The 19,892-nt window shown below is 35.6% G+C and overlaps 1 protein-coding gene across 1 annotated transcript in view; it reads right to left on the bottom strand.

Annotated features, from left to right (window-relative positions):
• The window catches only part of thsd7ab (thrombospondin, type I, domain containing 7Ab), a 148,557-nt gene extending 130,543 nt beyond the window's left edge, over positions 1 to 18,014 (bottom strand). Inside the window, exon 1 of the mRNA XM_058747356.1 lies at positions 17,525 to 18,014. Within this exon, the coding sequence (XP_058603339.1) occupies positions 17,525 to 17,657 (133 nt within the window). The 5' untranslated portion in view covers positions 17,658 to 18,014. The remainder of the gene's footprint in view (positions 1 to 17,524) is intronic.
• Positions 18,015 to 19,892: the final 1,878 nt, after the last annotated feature.

The following is a 19,892-nucleotide window of genomic DNA, read 5'->3' on the forward strand; positions in this document are numbered from 1 at the left end:
CTGACGGAGGAGAAATTCATGAAGAAGAAATAAGAAGAAGAAATCCGGTGGGAAGGTGAGGGACAGTGACAGGGCGAAGTATCCAGATCAACAATACATGATGAAAAATACATTTAGAAATGAGTATAATAAAATACATTTAGTGAGGTTTAGGCTTGAAGTTTGACTGTCAGTGAAGTTTGTGTTAAGATTGTACATGCACTTGTAATAATTTGCTTTGCTTTACACCAAAACATCCACTTTTGACAATTCAATCAAGTTCTAATGGATAAAATCCGACTTTAAAAGGAGTAGTGCACACTGCACACAATAATTTTATCCAATTGACTCATGCACCATATAAGTATATAATATGTTACAGATTTACAAATAATATACTATATATGTTTCAAAGAACAATTACATCTGTATTTTCTAATTAATAATCTACATAAACAATGAAGAAGTGTAAGTAAGTGTAAATCAAAGCATTTTTTATTAAACAACACTGTTCAACATTGCACAAAATTCCTGAATGCTCAATTTATATCCAAAATAAATGTCCCCAAATAAAGCTGTTATATGACTTCAGTAGACCCGGACAGGGTTTCATCTGACATTTTTGAAGGAACTGCAAGGATGTGTGAGTTGATAAAAAAAAAAAAAAAAAAGTTAAATTAAAAATAAATGTAAAAAAAAATTAACTCAAAATAATCAAAATATAAACCATAAATAAATTTAAAAATAAATTCAATTAAGTAAACATTGTTTTACAATAAATATAAAACACTAACTAAAATGATGAAACGTTTCATTTGTTTACCTGCATGTCATGTGAGCATTAACCAACAGAAAACTGTAAACACGCTAATGAGTTCGTAGATTATTTAAATATTAACTTAAATCATTGAAATATTAACTCTCAGGAGCTACTTCAAATAATTTTGATGAAAAGCAAATTATTAATTAACCATAAAACATTTTAAAATAAAAACAAAAAAGACTAACTACAGAAAAACATTGTTTATCTGCACATAGACTGCGAACATGTGAATGTGTTGTTAAATGATTGAAATATTAATTTTAAATCTCAGGATCTACCTACTAGACCTAAATATTTTGGTTCAAAGGGGTTTGGCTGACAAGGTTTGGAAGAACAATTACGTACATCTTATTCTCAAATTTTCCACTCGAATCATCTTTAGATGAGATGTTTTGAACTTGAACTTGAAACTGTGAATACAAATGAGTGTGAAGCAAGACATTTTCTTGATAAGAAACAACAAAATCTCTAACCTTTATCCTGTCCAAAATAAAAGACTCAGAACAGTGAGTCTGTTCCTCACAAAAATGTGAAACAGACCTAGAATAGTGCACAAGTTGTGTAGACTACTTTTAACGTTTTTAAAATTAGTTCACTTGCAGAATGAAAATTTCCAGATAATTTACTCAGCCCTGTCATCCAAGATGTTCATTTCGACGAGCTACGCAATATCGCATTCATTATCGCAGATAAATCACCTTCGATAATGAACGCGATATTGCGTAGCTTGTAAGTGAACTACAAGTGACCCTTATTCCTCAGCTGGGATCGTGTAGAGCCCTTTTAAGCTGCACTGAAACTGCAATTTGGACCTTCAACCTGTTGGCTACCATTGAAGTCCACTATATAGAGAAAAATCCTGGAATGTTTTCCTCAAAAACCTTAACTTCTTTGTGACTGAAGAAAGACATGAACATCTTGGATGACAAGTTGGTGAGTAAATTATCAGGAAATTTTCATTCTGGAAGTGAACAACTCCTTTAAATGTTGTTTTGTAGCCCCTGTTGGAGCGTTATGCACCAAATCACAACAACTGTTGTTGTCTATAAAACAAGACACATGAAAATTCTTCTTTTATGATCCAAGGAAAAAAATAACAGCATATGGGTTTGGAATGACATAATGAGTGAGTAAATAATGACAGAATTTGCATTCTTGGAATCTAGAATATGAAGCAGATGCCCACCCATATGGGTCACATAGATAGTAGCCCTCAGCCCACTGCTCTCAAAAATATCAATAGCTCATCAGCACAGTGTCAGCACACTCCACTGATGCACGTGGAGCTGAAAACATGTCGCTCTGACACGGGGACGTAGGTATTGAGTAATGAAGTTGAGTAATTAGAGAAGATGAAAGACATCAGTATTGGCATTGTGTCAGTAAATGAAGTGAACTATAACGGGAGGTGCGACAGAGCTGAAGCTCATGCCCGCTGTGCCTCTAGAAGAGATCTGAAGGCGTCAGTGCCGGGGTGTAAATGTGGAGGTGCTGCCACAGCGAGAACTGGCACTACAAACAACACCCACATCAGAGCAGACCTAAATTACTGTACAAATTAACTTTTACACAATGGTACAAAACTGGAAGGGGAGAAAGGAATACATATAAAAGAAAACTCACTGAGATCTGTTTAAAATATTCTCTCATCTTTGGTTAAGATTTTTACATTTTCTTGCTAAGAAATCTCACAGAGGTTCACTCAACAATGCTTCAAACTGAGCTCATAAAAGTTTGCATTTTTTAAAGAAATTAATACTTTTATTCAGCAAGGATGAATTAAATTGATCAAAAGTTACAGTAAAGACATTTATAATGTTACAAAGGATTTCAAACAAATGCTGTTCTTTTGAACTTTACTAGTCGAAGAATCTTGAAAAAGATGCATCATAGTTTCAACAAAAATATGAAGCAGCACAACTGTTTTCAACATTGATAATAATCAGAAATGTTTCTTGAGCAGCACATCAACATATTAGAGTGATTTCTGAAGGATCATGTGACACTGAAGACTGGAGTAATCATGCTGAAAATTCACATTTACATCACAGGAATAAATCGTAATTTAATATATTTAAATAGAAAACACATTTTAAATAGTAATAATATTTCACAATATTACTGTTTTTACTGTATTTACTGATTTTCAGCCTTGGTTAATTAAATAAAATAAGAATAAAAGATTAAAATCTTACCTGTGTTTCTTCAGAATGAATTCAAGCGTTTCTTCTTTAACTTATTCGAAGACTAAATAATTTCCTAGCTCTATACTCTTGCTCTACACAACAATTGTGTCATTTAAATGAAACCCAAATGAACTCCATTAAGCCTCCCAAGCTATGAATGAGTAACCTCTCAAACTCAGGTTTGATTGAACACCAAAGACTAGAAAAGCTGAGAGAGGTGCAGGAAATGAGCTGACCGGCCTGCAGCCACCTGCTTGTTTCTTTCAGATCCAGGAGCCTGTCAAACATGATTATCTGTAGTGAGAGTCTTTACACATTGAGGTTGAGGGTGAAAGTTCTGGTGAGTGTGCTTATTGAAGTGTTCTGGGCAGCATGCTGGGTGCAAACCAATACAACAAGCTCCTGGAACAACGTAACCTGGTCATCCAAACCCTAACCTAACCCTAAAGTCAGATGACAACGATGGTTGATACTAATTTTGCTCAAGCCTAAGCCTTAAACCTGTTTCAGGACCAGTAAGATTGCTGATCCGACTTGCCAAAAAGCACCGTAAAAAAATCATCAGTCCTATGCAAAGTCATACGCTACCATTCAAAAGTGACATAAGATTTTCATTTTTTTCACACCGAGGCTGCATTTATCTGATAAAAAAATTCAGTAAAAACAGTAATATTGTAAAATATTATTATCATTTAAAAGAACTGTTTTTTAATGTAATTTATTCCTGTGATGCAAAGCTGAATTTTCAGCATCATTACTCTAGTCTTCAGATCCTTCAGAAATCTTTCTAATATGCTGATTTGCTGCTTCAGAAACATTTCTGGTTGTTATTAAAAACATTTGTGCTCCTTAACATTTTTGTGGAAACCTTCAAAACGTTTTTTTAGGATGCTTTGATGAACTGAAATTTCAAAAGAATAGGCAAGGCAAGGCAAGTTTATTTATATAGCACATTTCATACACCGTGGTAATTCAAAGTGCTTTACATAAAAGGAAGTGAAATAGTCATTAAAAATAATAATAATAACAAGGAATTAAAAATAATAATAACCACAACAATAACCTGCAACAATAAAACAACAATAATAGCTGGTTCCAACTGTTGGCGGCATAATAGCTAAAAGCGGACTCCCCTTGTTTTGTGTAAACCCTTCGTATTTCTAACTGACTCGATCCTAATGATCTGAGTGGTCTGTTAGGTTTATATTCAGTGAGCATATCTCCAATATATTTAGGTCCTAGGCCATTGAGAGATTTATAAACGAGTAAAAGTACTTTAAAATCAATCCTAAATGTAACTGGAAGCCAGTGTAAGGACCTGAGGACTGGTGTGATTTGCACAAATTTTCTGGTTCTAGTCAGAATCCTGGCAGCAGCGTTCTGGATGAGCTGCAGCTGTCTAATGGTCTTCTTTGGAAGGCCGGTGAGGAGACCATTACAATAATCCACCCTGCTGGTAATAAAGGCATGAACAAGTTTCTTCAAGTCTTGTTTGGAAACAAAACATCTAATTCTTGCAATGTTTTTGAGATGATAGTATGCTGATTTAGTTACTGCTTTGACAGGACTCCTAAAACTAAGGTCTGTCTCCAGAAACACCCCAAGATTTTTGACTTGGGTTTTTAGTTGATTGACTCCTAGAGTCAAGGTATGCATTCACCTTGAGAACTTCATCTTTGTTTCCAAATGCAATGACTTCAGTTTTCTCCTTGTTTAGCATTGAATAGCATTTATTTGAAATACAACCCAAATTCCGGAAATGTTGGGATGTTTTCTTAAATTTGAATAAAATTAAAACTAAAAGACTTTCAAATCACATGAGCCAATATTTTATTCACAATAGAATATAGATAACATAAATGTTTAAACTGAGAAATTTGGAAAATTTTTGCACAAAATAAGCTCATTTCAAATTTGATGCCTGCTCAAAAAATTGAGATGGGGGCAGTGGCGTAATTTGTATATTGTATGTTTTATAAGCAGTGAAATAAGCATGTATTTGATCGAAATTCCAGAATTGTCAGAAAACTGCATGTGTAGCGCAGTGAATGTTTATATGATTGTCAACCAATGGGATGCTACATTTTATCCTTTCCGACATTAAAGCACTTGAATACGACAAGCTCGTAATCACGACTTCATAAGTGGGAAATGGGAAATTTCCGATAGCACGTGAAGGCAGCATTAGTAATGAAGGGCCCCAGTGCAGGCTATTATGACGGGCCCCCTGGGCTGCACGGTTATGAAGCACATACAAACACACAGCGCTCGTGTCTAGAAGGGAACCCACATAAGCGAATTTGTGCCTAACCTATTTAATTTAGACCAACTAAAACCAGTATTTTATCAATTTCTTATATTAAATCCAACAGTTCTCTTTGTGTGCGTCTCTCTCCAACACACACACAAACACGTAGGAATCACGGAAACCACATTCCTTTCTGAGAGGTGAGCACGACCATCTCGCGGCACGCATGGTCGGATGTACCTAAAAGAAAGAAACATCTCCAAACGATAAGAAATTCGTTGGTCTGTGTTAAATAACAGGCGATCTATCACTGGAATGCGTTATGGCGAGTGCTTGTTGGCGCTGTTATCGGTTCTCTCTTGGCGCTCGTGCACAATGCGCATCTTCTTCACACAGACGATCAAGCGTTTTGTTCTGGTAAAACCACAAAACAAAATGCACACAAACGTGTACTTGCTCTTCATATGCAATCACTGATGAACAACGCTTTGGTTTTAATGAGAAAAAAAAAAAAAAAAAAAACCTATACGAGGGTGGATTAGAACCAGGAACCTCAGAAATGCTCGACAAAAGTTCTACCACTAGACCATTAAAGCACAAAAGAATCATGAGCATATTTACGTATTTATTCACTGCTGTGAAGACTCTTGACATGAATTACATTCTATTATTAATATATAGTAACTTGGTCACCAGGGGCCCGCTTGCAATGTGGGCAGGCCCGCGTGCGCTGCGGGACCCCCCGCCGCACAGGCCCCAGTGCGGCTGCACTGCCTGCACTGTCTGTAGTTACACCACTGGACGGGGGCATGTTTACCATGGTGTAGCTTCTTCTCTTCTTTTCAAAACAGTTTGAAGATGTCTGGGCATCGAGGTTATGAGTTTCTGGAGTTTTGGTGTTGGAATTTGGTCCCATTCTTGCCTGATATAGGTTTCCAGCTGCTGAAGAGTTTAATGATGTGCCAAATGTTCTCTAGGTGAAAGATCTGGACTGCAGGCAGGCCAATTCTACTACGAAGCCATGCTGTTGTAATAGCTGCATTATGTGGTTTTGCATTGTCCTGCTGAAATAGACGTCATCTGGAGGGAAGCATATGTTGCTATAAAACCTTCATATACCTTTCAGCATTCATAGTGCCTTCCAAAACATGAAATCTACCCATACTGTATGCACTTATGCACCCCCATACCATCAGAGATGCTGGCTTTTGAACAGAACGCTGATGACACACTGGAAGGTCTCCTTCCTCTTTAGCCCGGAGAACACGGCATCCGTGATTTCCAACAAGAATGTCAAATTTGGACTCGTCTGACCATAGAACGCTTTTCTACTTTGAAACAGTCCATTTTAAATGAGCCCTGGCCCACAGGACGACGACGACGCTTCTGGACCATGTTCACATATGGCTTCCTTTTTGCATGATAGAGCTTTAGTTGGCATCTGCAGATGGCACAGCGGACTGTGTTTACCGACAGTGGTTTCTGGAAGTATTCCTGGGCCCATTTAGTAATGTCAATGACGGAATCATGCTGATGAGTGATGCAGTGTCGTCTGAGCGCCCGAAGACCACGGGAATCCAACAAAGGTCTTAGGCCTTGTCTCTTACGCACAGAGATTTCTCCAGTTTCTCTGAATCTTCTGATGATGTTATGCACCATGGATGATGAGATTTGCAAAGCCTTTGCAATTTGACGTTGAGGAACGTTGTTTTTAAAGTATTCCTCAATCTTTTTTTTTATTTTCTTAAAATAAAGCTTATACTGACCCCAAAACCTTTGAACAGCAGTATTATTAATACATGTTAAACTATGCATAGCATAAAGAGAGAAAAAGAACAATTAAGTCTTATGGCTTTTCTAATGTTCCACACAAGCCAACTTTTATTAGAAGTAGCTTTACCCTAATTAAAACTTATATTTAAATTAATTCTTCATTATACTCTCATTGAAAAAAATGTAATGTAAATTTTCTGCCATTAATTTTACAAACAATAAAATACAATGCAATGCCGATCAAAATGGAAAATTCAGGTAAATCACCTGCTAAAAAAAAAAAAAAATCAATACATTAAATTCCTTCATATTAATACAGTACATTGTGCTCTATCCTTACAGATTTTTTTTCCGTATACTTCCCTTGCTCAATTATCCACAGGAACAATGACTACATCGGCCAACTAAATGTCACTGCACCTACAAACGGAGTCCATTTCAATCAATTCTCTGAAAACCTGTTGCTTCACAAAGATGAAAGAAGAGCTCTTGAGTGTACATTGTTGAGATGTTCAGGGCTTGTTTTCTCTAGGTGAACACAGGCGGTCTCTTTCATTCGGCTCTGGAGAGTTCAGAAAGCATCCACAGCAGGGTGCATGTGAAGTTAGCTGACCTCTTTCAGTCGGTATTGTCAGAGTATTAAGTATTTTCATCCTCTTGCTGAGGAGACACTTGAAAAGATTTGAGGTTGTTCTGTTCAGCCTTAAATATTCAATGTATATGCAGGTAAACAGGTTCTTTTACAAAACCTAGTGAGCTGCCTTCTCAGACAGCACCCGACAAGACAATTGAAATGCTCTACATACGCATACAAATATCATTCATCAAAAGAAGCGCACAACAGAATTGATCCAGATTTGATTTCAATAAAATTTGGTGTGATAAAGTTCCTAAATATTTATACAATCTGGTATTGCACATTATGAATATTGTTTGCTCTTTGGATAAAAGCATTTGCTAAATGCTTAAATGTAAGCTAACAGCACAATAATCTAATAAGCATAAAAACACAGCACATATAAATATTGTGTTAAAGATGCCATTTTTTATTTAGATTGAACTGATTCCTTTAGATATCCTCCAGTATTGAATTAATAATTAAAACACTGAATAATTTTTACTGAATAGTCTTTATTTTAATATAATTAAGATACTATTATAGTTTAAATATTTAAAATGTAAATAATTTCTGTTTTCATTGTAATGTTAGTTAAAAATGTATTCATTTTATTTGTATTTATTTATTTTTAACAAATCTACTATACAGATTTTATATTATTTTAGTACAAGTTAAAAATAAAATAAAAAAATTGATGTTGCCTTGATAACTAGCTAAAAGAAAATACATTTCTTAATATTTTATTTCAGTTAACTTTTTTTTTTTCTTTTTTTTTTTTTTTTGGAAGTAACAAATGTAACAAATTAACTATGAAAATACTCCCTATGTAGGCAGCTTACTAGATATTTGAACACTGATAAAACTTTATGGAGAATAAATCTCCTACAATTCCTTTCAAATCTTTTTTTTTTTCCCAAAAGGATCTTTATTGGTTTTTCATGCAAGATGCTTTGTAAAGTCATAATCATATGTGGTCTGGCTGTAAGACATTGTGGAACATGGTGTAAAGGACTAATCCTCTTATGCCATACTAAATAAACTTTATGGATCTAGAATAATCTTTAATCCACACAACACAGCCATATTAGAGATGCCTTGGTCTTAGCATAAGCCCTGCCATTTAGATTAAACAAACACCATTTTCCAAGCAGGACCGAGACCACATGCACATCTGTAAAGGGCGACCTATTTCATAAAAAGCAGATTTAAAAAAAAAAGAAACTATAATGCTGTAACACATTTACTGACCCTTTGAGACAAAAATAACTGGTTATGTAACATAATGCAACAACTGTATGCCTCCATCCACTATAATGCAACAAACATAAGGTTTTGTACTTTCTTTGACTAAACAAAGGGATTAAAAACGCAATATTCCTCGAAAGACTGGATCTTACAATAGTCTGTTCACACTCTACCGGGGTCACTGTGTGGGTTTTTAAAATGCTGTTTTTAATACTGGAATTTGGGCTGAACAACATAAAATATTCAATATACATCCATGACAATATATTTTAATAAATGCAAGCAGCATCATGAATAATTTTAACATGCTCTTTATTTTTTATTAAGTTTCCTAAGGACCACATCACCATTGCTTGCTTATTTTTAATTGCTCTGAAATGGCTTTTAAGAAATTTTTAATTGAATAAAATTATATATATAATTAAATATATATATTTGTTTTTAGTAATTTAAAAGTGGAAAACTTTAAGGAATCCTTCTGCAACAATATACACTTTTTTTTTTTTTAAATTTATACTTTTATTCAGCAAGGATATGTAAAATAGATAAGAATTAAAAAAAGTAAAAACTTAAATACTTCTTATAATACTACATGTCTAAAATAATTTTTATTTTTAGAAATATCCTAGTCCTAACTCGAAAAAATATACGGGGAGCTAAATATCCCCCAAAAATTATATAATAAAAATGGGCCTTGATTCCACTACATAGAGTTGATGTCTTCATTTAACCAGTGTACAGTGACTATATTGAAAGTACAGTATCATCACTTGGACACAAAGAGCTTATAGTTTTGTAAGACTTCCACAAATATCACAGACTCGTACTCCCTACTCCCTGTGGGAAACTATTGGCAACTGAAGAAGAAAGTAACATGTGACAGCAAGTGGAAATTATGTAATAAACATAATGAAAACGCTTTAGCTTTAAACCCACAGTACCTCTGCAGCACTTAAGAACATGCAACCCAGGTCACATTCCATCCCAAAGGAATATGTGGTATAATTCAGCGGTTAAAGCATGCAGAGAATAGGATGCGCTCCATTTAGTGAATATGAGCACGATCAAACTGCTTCTGGGAAGTTCACACTCTTAATGCGCAGTGCAATTAGGACTGCAGCTTTCTTAAATTAGAGCCAAATTTAGGTGCTTCAGAATAAGCAGAAATAAAAATCAATCACACAAGGGAAATGATTTTTCCAAACTGTTAAAACGCCATTAAACGTTCCGTGAGAATAATATATTCAGAGGAAACCAGCCTCGTTTGTATGCGCGTCCTAAATTTAAAGCCCTATGCCAGGAGTCTGGGGTAGTTTTCAATCAATTATAATCGTGGGGTTCATTTGCCGGTAGGTCCGTATGAAAATAAGGGTCACATGGGGTGACATTAAAATGCATTCCCTGAAATGAGTTCAGAATTTCACCCGAGACATTTCCTTATCTGCTTCTTGGAAAGAAGGTGACAATTAAGTCACCTACATTTTTTCCTCCATTCAATTTTCTTGAAATAACATTTCGGGTCTTTAACACAGAGCTTATCCTCACACTCCACTTTCAATAAAGCCTCTTATTTTGAGACAAGGAATCTTCAAACAGCTCCAGGACCTCTTAAAATAGCAATTATTTGGACTATAAGTGGTCTCTGATCCCGTGCCCTTAGTCTGAACTCCACAAACTTCAAAGCATTTTGGGAGTTTAAAAAACACTTCAGTAATATTATCGACTTGACTGTTCTCACACTATTGGATGAGAACAAAACTTGAGCTGGATAATGACACTGTCTTCTGTAGAGCTGCTTTACAGCTGAATCGAATGTGTTTCATAATTGATGAACGACACTTATTCAGCTGAATTGAATCAACTGACTTGAGCTGAATAATGACACTATTGCCATCTGTAGATCTACTTGCAGTTGAATTAAGCTTGAACTGACTCGAGCTAAATAATGACACTATTTTCTGTAGAGCTGCTTTTTAGTTGAATAGAGTTTGCAATGTTTGCGCTGTTATTGAACTAAACTGAATAAACATACTAAGCTGAGCTGAATAATCACACTATTGTCTTTTTAGAGCTGCTATACAAGCTTTAGAGCTTGTATAAAGCGCTTTAAATGTGAAAAGTGACATTTGGGAACACACAAAGCCTGCATGTTTAATTTTGTGTGTGTGTGTGTGTTTAATGGGCGGAGCGGAGGCAACCTGAATGCTCTCACTTCATTAACAAGCCTTATTATAGTAGATAACGTGGTGTGAAGTGTGAGTGGCTCTGACAGCACATCTTTGTTCCTGGGGGATTGTGTGATCAGGAGACAAGAGGAGAATCCTGCGTAATCTGGGTAATCTCTGCTCTAAGAGTGGATAAACCCTGCTGAGGCGAGGGCCACACACAAGAATTCAGTCTGTATTAACTGTTCCTATTGGTTGAGAGTACAGCCAATAGTTCTCACTGTGTTATAAACAAGCATGATGCAATGCAAGAAAAAAATATATATATATACACCAATTTGGAGTAGACGTCACAGTTACGTCACTTGCAGCTACGCGCGCATTGTGGCGCAACACTGGTAACAAGTGGAGGGAAATGGGTAAAATCCATGGAATGAGAGAAAAAAATTGTTTTTGTGCCTTTGAATGTCAGAATCGGAATGCAAATCATTTTTATAGAACACTGTTGTCAAAGACGCCATTTGAAGCTAAATCCAGATGTTTAAACGAACCTTCTATGATTACTTTTAAAGCATATATTTGATTTAAACAATAGGTCTACATAATATTTACATATGCAGTTTATAGGGGACATATTGTATTAGCCCTACACAGTTACAGCATGAAATACTATTTAAACCTATAACGTTTTACATAACATTTACCTATTTTATCTCACATTTCTGACTTTTTTCTCGCAAATGCAAGTTTATATCTCCTAGTTCGGACTTTATAACTCGATTTAACTCAACAATAGCGAGTTTGTCAATTCTAAAGAAAAAGCAACCTGATCTCATGACGAAAACGTACCAGTGTGAACTTTTTCCCAAGATGCGATATACTTACCGCCATGTACATTTCGTGACATATTCAATGTGCAATGTCCACTGAGTGGTGCTAAAAGAGTGTTTGTTTTTCCCCCAGAACAGATGAACGTACATATGGTACGTTTTATGTGACATTAGTTTTATAAGTGTCACCACAGTTCTGACTTGAAATGTCTGTTGAGTGGCGCTATAAGTCTAATGCTCCATGACATTTTAAAATAAAGTACCATCTGCACTACACCTAAACCAACCTGATAGTATGAACAAAAGCAAATGTGACGTAAAAACGCAAATCGCAAGCATGATGTTTTAGCTTGTTTTTTTATCTCTCATCTTTCAGCTCTTTCATTGTGAGTCATGTTTTTGCACAAAAGGTTCTTTATAGTACAGAAAGAATCTTCAGGTAATTAAAATATTCCTCACACTAGGGAAAATGGTTCTTTTAAGTACTGTTCACTGAAAGGTTCTTTGGGGAACCAAAAACGGTTGTTTTATGGCATCAAAGTAAAAACATCCATTAGGAACCTTTCAATCTCTTCTTCTCCAAGTAAAAAAAAAATTAAAAATCTATGAAAAATCCAGAACCTAATACACTCCTCTGAAGAACCTGAAATGTAATAACAATGAATTAATGAATCTCCAAAGATCTATATAGACAACTCAAGAATCTTATCCTGTTGGGGGAAAAAAATAATAATAATACTGATGTCACAACAAGGCTTCTTTGGTCAACCAGCATCACCAAAAAAAGTCAGCTAGACCAGCACTAAACCAAAATAAACTGGACGATCTAGTCTTTTCAGCTTGATAAGAAAAGTATTTTTAGCTGAACCTGCACAATTAAAACCACCTCTGTAAGAGCATATTGATCATTTCATAATAATGTGGCTCAGATGTTACTTATGACTCATAGAACATGGATATTACACTCATGGATTCATTATGAAACCAGCATAACATAAGCAGAATCCACTATATACTGTATGGTCTCTATGCTTGGCCACGTAATGCGTGTCCTAAAGTGCACTTTGGATCTTACTGAATCACATGGGAAAACATGGCTAGAGCTCTGAGCAATGCCTTCAGCATGTCAAGGGAAGCGCTGTTTCTCTAACGGAAAGAATGCACACATCTTCAGTGGTATCAACGCACCCCTGTATAGGAATAGTTTCCCAAAAAAGAAAATACTGTCATCACTAACTCACCCACATGTGACTTACTTTCTATTGTGAAGCATAAAGGAAGATATTTGAGAAATGTCAATACAATGGAAGTTAATGAGCTCTAATGCTGTTTAGTTATACCAATGTTCTTGAAAATATTGTCTTCTGTGTTCCACAGAAGAAACAATGCATACAGTTTTAGAACAACATGAGGGTGAGTACATGACAATTTTCATTTTTGGAGGACTATACCTTCATGTAGTTATAGTGAACAATATGCTTTTGGTATGTGGAACAGAAAGCAAAAGAAAGCTGATGATATGTACTTCAGTCGATTCACCTTCTAAAAGAAAATCAGTCACTCAGCCACCACCTTGGTAACATACCAGGGCAACAATTATTGACTGATTGAATATCATTTTTTAGATTTATTGTAAGAGAAATCATTTAAAAAAAAAAGAATTTTATTTATTCTATTGCATATTTTGCATGTCATACCTAAGATATTAATATATTAATGAAGTAAAATGATACACATGTACTTACAAAATACAGACTATGCCTCTATCAAAATTCTATTTTTCTCTATTGTTTTATTTTATATACTCTGTATTTTTTATTATAAATTTATAAAAAATAAATGTATCTATTATTGTTTTTAATTGTATTTTTGTATTTATTTATTTTTCAAGCTACTGATAGAAAATACACAATACAAAAGCAAATGCTGACTAAGAAAACTTGCCATTGTTTCCTCTCATATATATATATTCAATACTTTTTGAAACCTCCATTTGCCAGTTTAACAGCTCTAAATGTTCTCCTATAATGCCTGATGAGGTTAGAGAACACCTGACAAGAGATCAGAGACCATTCCTTCATCCAGAATCACTCCAGACCCTTTAGATTCCCAGCTCCATGTTGGTGCTTCTTCTCTTCAGTTCACTCATCTTCTACAGGGTTCAGGCCAGAGGACTGGAATGGCCAGCAGAAGCTTGGTTTTGTGCTCAGTGGCTCATTTTTGTGTTGTTTTTGAGGTTTGTGTTTGGATTATTGTACGGTTGGAAGATCCAAACATGGCCCATTATAAGATTTCTAACAGAGTCAGTCACTTATTGATTTTTTTATCTATTGGTATTTGATAGAATCCATGATGCCATGTGTCTAAACAAGATGTCCAGGACCTCCAGCAGAAATATAGGCCCACAACATCAAAAATACAGCAGTATATTTAATTGTATACATGGGGTACTTTTTATCCCTGTGTGCACCAAACCCATCTTGAGTGTTTTCTGCTAAAAAGTTCATTTTTTAGTTTCATCTGACCATAGAAGCCAGTTCCAGTCGTGTCTGATAACTGAATATGCTGGAGTTTGTTTTTGGATGAGCGAGGAGAATTTTTCTTGAAACCCTCCCAAACAACATGTGGGGATGTAGATGCTGTTTGACAATTTTTTTTTAAAGGCTTTCTGACCCCGAGACTCAACTATTTTCTGCAATTCTACAGCTCTGGTCCTTGGACCACAGCTGAGTCTTTAGCCACTCAAACTCTCCTTCTCACCGTGCATTAGGACGATATAGACACACGTCCTCTTCCAGGCAGTTTCGTAACATTTTATGTTGATTGGAAATTCTTAATTATTGCCCTGATGGTGGAAATGGAAATTTTCACTGCTCTAGCTCTTTTCTTAAAGCCACTTCACTAATTTGTGAAGCTCAATTATCTTTTGCTGCACATCAGAAATATATTCTTTGGTTTTTCTCATTGTGATGGATGATTAAGGGAATTTGGGCTTTGTTTTCCCTCCTATTTATATTTCTGTGAAACAGGAAGCCATGGCTGCATAATTTAATGTTCATAATCACCCTGTTCATAATCACAATCAAAATTGTGAATATGAATGGGAATATACTTCAGAGATATTTTACTCATAAGAATTTCTAGGGGTGCCAATAATTGTGTCCAACGTGTATTTGAGAAAAAACATTTATTTCAGAATGATATTTCCCCCCATTTTAAATTCTTTTTATCCAATGAAAGGTTTGATTTTTGTGATTTTTTTAAAATAAAATATCAAAAGGATTAACAATGCAGATTAATTTTCACAGCCTTCTTTGATCATATTTACCAAGGGTGCCGATATTTTTGGCCATGACTGTGTGTGTATGTATATATATATATATATATATATATATATATAAATAAAGAGAGAGAGAGAGAGTTCAGACTCGGAATACTGATTGGATCAGCCACTTTCAGAAATTCACACACTGATAACGATAAGCTAGTTCTGCAGGTGAAGTGGTTTTATCCACTTTGCTTCGTGCCTAAAAACTCTCCTTGCCTGTAGAAAAATCATTGTAATGGACAGCCTCTCATGGTTTATCGCTTTAGTGACCACCTGTGCAGAACAAATTGACATCCTAGACTCTAAATAATCTCTCTACAAATCGAATGACGCATTATTCCTCGTAATTTCTGATGCTACTCACTATTCAACCAAGATTACAAGTCAAGGTTACAGTAACCCACGTAGTCAATTTTGGCCTGTAAATACCCTCATTAATTAAGAATCCTTCCTGAGTCAATATTAGCTGGGTTTGAGACACATGGGAGCCAGAGCTGAGATGTGGAGCGGTGAGGGTCAACACAAGACTGTATATTGATAAAATAAGAAAAGAAAGTGTGCTTCTAATTGGAGGCTGAGGCACAGAGAGATACGGACAAAATTGCTCCGGTCTTCTCCAGGGATATTTGAACATCAAACCCACGTTCAGACGGCAAACAGGGAGGGTAAATGTACAGAGACAAGTGTGCCATTTAATCCAGCCTGCTTATTAGAAAGAAAAGCACCAAGTATGCCAGCACTATCGATTGCAACAAGAAAAACACAGCCATTAAGAATCACTTAAAGCTTGTTGGTTTTAACCATCATTTCAAGGAACGCTGGTTTATTCTCGTCTAAAGCACTCGTGTTTCCAGGCCTGTTATATGAACATCTCCATCATGGGAGGATATCAGCCCTAGACAGCAGATTTATTGCTCTTCTGTGAAGCCAATAAACAGCAGAAATGTGAGCCAATTCCCCACAGGTTGAAACCCGAGCTCTTCTACGGTCAGATTCATTATGCATACAGTACATCATACGTCAAAACTAAATTTCCCTCCCTTCGAGCACTCTAGAAAGCGCAATAACATTATCGCACCCGAGCGATATAGCAGTCAAACTGCACACTATCATGCATCTGCCCATCCAAGATAGACCCTCCGCATTTCCACCAGATGTTTTTCAATGAAATGAGCCAATGATCTGTAATTACTGTGACCTACAAGAGAGAGATATGTAGGTTAAGTTCGCCTGCAGCTCCGCTTCTTTGCATGCATGTCCCAGGGATGTTTTCAAAGTATAAATCCCAGCAGCTCCTTTAATCTCCTTACGCGCTTACATCCGCTTTAAAAATTCACTAACACAGTGACAAATGCACGTTGACTCTGGACGTCGCTCTGGCCAACAGAAGAGTCCAAACTGCACATTTAGACTTTCAGTGAATAGATACAGGTTTGCAAATAAAGCTTCGATGCTAAAATGCTAAAAGTGTTAATCAAGAATGTATCCATTGTACTGAATTAAGAGTTGATTTATTCCCAATAGAATGTTTTTCAGTATTTTATTACAGAAATAAAAATTGTTTTTTATTTTTTTTTTACATTACAATAATGAGAATTTTTTAAATCAGAAAATTCACTGATTCTGATTATTGTACTACAAAAAAACGATATATTTAAATTATAAAATTGTTAATTGTTAATGTATTTGTTGTACTGAATATATTTGCATTACAGTAATGACAATTTGGAGATGAGGTATGTTACTGACATGAAAAAATATCACAATGTAAAAATACTATGGTCCTAAAATTAGGCTTTGTTTTATTATAATTAAAACAAAATATAATTATATTTATTAAATTTATACCAATTTGTCATATTTCATAATGTGATATACAGATACAATATATAATTTTTTATACTATAGCAGATGCACAGAAGAGGTGACTGTGAAACACAGCCGCAATCAAAAGTCAAATAACTTCCATTACTTTGTACCTCAGAGCTCCTTCCATTATATTGTCAGATTTCATTATAATAATGATACGGCTGTTATCTAGCACAAGGAATCGAACAATCAGCCTGGGAAAATGGAGACAACCTACTGTGCTGAAACGGGGACATATTTCTCAACCGTACAGACTTTGAGAATCAGAAATTAGGATGATGAGAAATAATTCAAACACTCTACACAGAGCTGTTTGCAGTGAAACCGAAGACCTTTGGTTGTCCTTTTTCTTACCCCAGATAATAAAACAATTGCAATGCAACTTTGTACAAACAGCCAGTCTGGAACCTTCACATCCCACTCGCATCCATCAAGGTACTTATGGAAATAGCCGTATACCTGTCTCCCAGAAGTACAGCGACTTCCCGTCTCCTGTCGTTTGGGCGCAAGCGGTCCAGATTCCACAGAGCAGTAAAAATAACCTCCATAAACACAGGAACGCTGTCCTTGCACCCCTAACCCCAAGTCCCATGGCTCCCCTGAGTCGCGTAAAATCCACTCGGTCGGGAGGAAAAGAAACCCCAACGAGAGCAGAGAAAGAAGTTCAGTCGCACAGACTGAAAGAGTTTGCGTGCCTCTTCAGTTAGTGTTCCCCGAAGGAACGGCGCATGTAGCGGACCTCCTGGGCTTCTGCTCTTCTGGTTGGCTGGAGAGGAAAGGAGAACGTTCTGGCTGAACAATAGAGAACGGCAGCCACTGCTTCTACTGCTGCCGCTGTCCTCTGCCTACTGCAGCTGACTGACGCCGCATCTCCCCTCCCTCTGCCTCTCTCTCTCTCTCTCTCTCTCTCTCTCTCGAGCTTAGGGCACAAGGACGCTCCTTCGCCATGCTCCTGTGACGCTAAAGAAGACAAGATAAGAGAGGAGAGGAGTGCTGTCGCTAAGGGAGGGAGGGAGAAAGAGGGAGATTTATGAACTGCATATTCCACATTTTCTGTGTCTGCATGCTGAGAGTCTGGAGTTGCATGAAGCTAGATGAGTAAACGAAGGAATTATAAATACAGTATTAATGAAAGATTCTTTGATTTTTTGAGATCACACAAATGCTAAAAAGGCCACTGGAAGAAAATAATGCAAGTAAAAGTGTCAAGTCGCACTGTCTAAAAGCACAAAATCAAAATCCACCCCATTTACTTTTGTAATACATGTTCCTTAGTGTTTTGTGCACAATGTGCATCCTACTTCGAAGAAATAAAAAGTTTGTTTTTAATATATCTTCAAAATGCAATATGTGCTCTCTCTCTCTCTTCTTAAGAAAATTCCCTGTTTCTGATTAATGTATTACAAAAACAACTATATACGGTTTGAATTATAAAATTGTTAAACACTAATGTATTTTGTTGTACTGAATTAGAGGGAGATGCTCTATGAAATGCATAATGCATGCTGAGAGACTGGAGTTGCATGAAGCTAGAAAAGTAAATGAGGGAAATTAGAAATATGGTATTGTCTAAAAGCATGAAATCAAAATGGACCCTGTTTACTTTCTTAATACATGTTCCTGGGTGTTGTGTGAACAATGTGCGGCTTACTTTAAAGAAATAAAAATAGTTTGTTTTCAATATATCTTCAAGATGCAATACTTGCTCTCTCTTAAAATATGTTCCTTTTTGGATAACATTACCAAGGAAGTCTAAAAATAGTTTAATTCATTTCAGCATGAATTGTGCCACCTTTATTCATGCTCACTCAAATCTAAATAAAATTACTTTTGAGTCACTCACCTGAGCTGTAATTTCCATGTGTCTAATTACACTGGAGCAGGGTTATACAGTAATAGTTAACTAAAACCATTCAAAATAATAATAAAATAAAAAAACTAAAACATATTTCATTTCAGCTGGGTGTCAAGGAGACATTTTTCATTTTCATTTCATTGATGTAATAAAAAAAACTTACTGAAATTAATAAAAACTACAGATCTATTTACAAAAATAATAAAATGACAAAAAACAACTAAATTACTAAAACAAAATATAAACATATTACAAAAGTACAATGGTGTTTCAGTTTGATTTTAAAGTGCATTTTCAAATGTATTTTCTGTATGTTTTTTACATTATTTTAAACCATGTCAGCCATGAACAAATGATTTTAAAGCACACAATTGTACTGTACCCAACATACTCAATCCATTCTCAGTATATCGACAGACTACGGATTGTGATGTCACTGCGCAGGCAGAGATCACTAAATCTTAATGACTGTCTTGTTAATCCACTTTCCTAAGCTCAATAGCTCAGGTCATGATCTTGAGTGGCAGATACTGGCATTGGCATGAGAGCAGACTAGACTTCAGCGCGTGAGACTCAAGAGTCAAGACACTTTCACACTAGAGCTTTTGGTGTAGATTTAGGTCCAACTGACAGCAGAGTTTAGCTTATTTGGCTGTTTAAGTGACTGATCTAAACTCCGATGTAAAATAGCAAACTGCATTAGACTCTACTTTAAAAACAGTAACAAATTTGCTATAAAAAGTCACTAAATACATCCAGACGCTGTTTTAGATGCACAATACCGGATCTAGACCAATCATATTTTTGCTGCTGTACATGTACACACAAAAAAACTGAAAAGCAAAAATAAGACATTTCTTACAAGGTACAAAATAGTCAACTCACTAAACTCTAAAAATGTAAAAATTATAAAATAATTAAATAATTAAATAAGCTCTGTTCAAGAATCAAATCATGCAATTTTAAAACTTT

The sequence above is a fragment of the Onychostoma macrolepis genome, chromosome 16 (assembly GCF_012432095.1).
Source record: "Onychostoma macrolepis isolate SWU-2019 chromosome 16, ASM1243209v1, whole genome shotgun sequence".
NCBI classification, from domain to species: domain Eukaryota; kingdom Metazoa; phylum Chordata; class Actinopteri; order Cypriniformes; family Cyprinidae; genus Onychostoma; species Onychostoma macrolepis.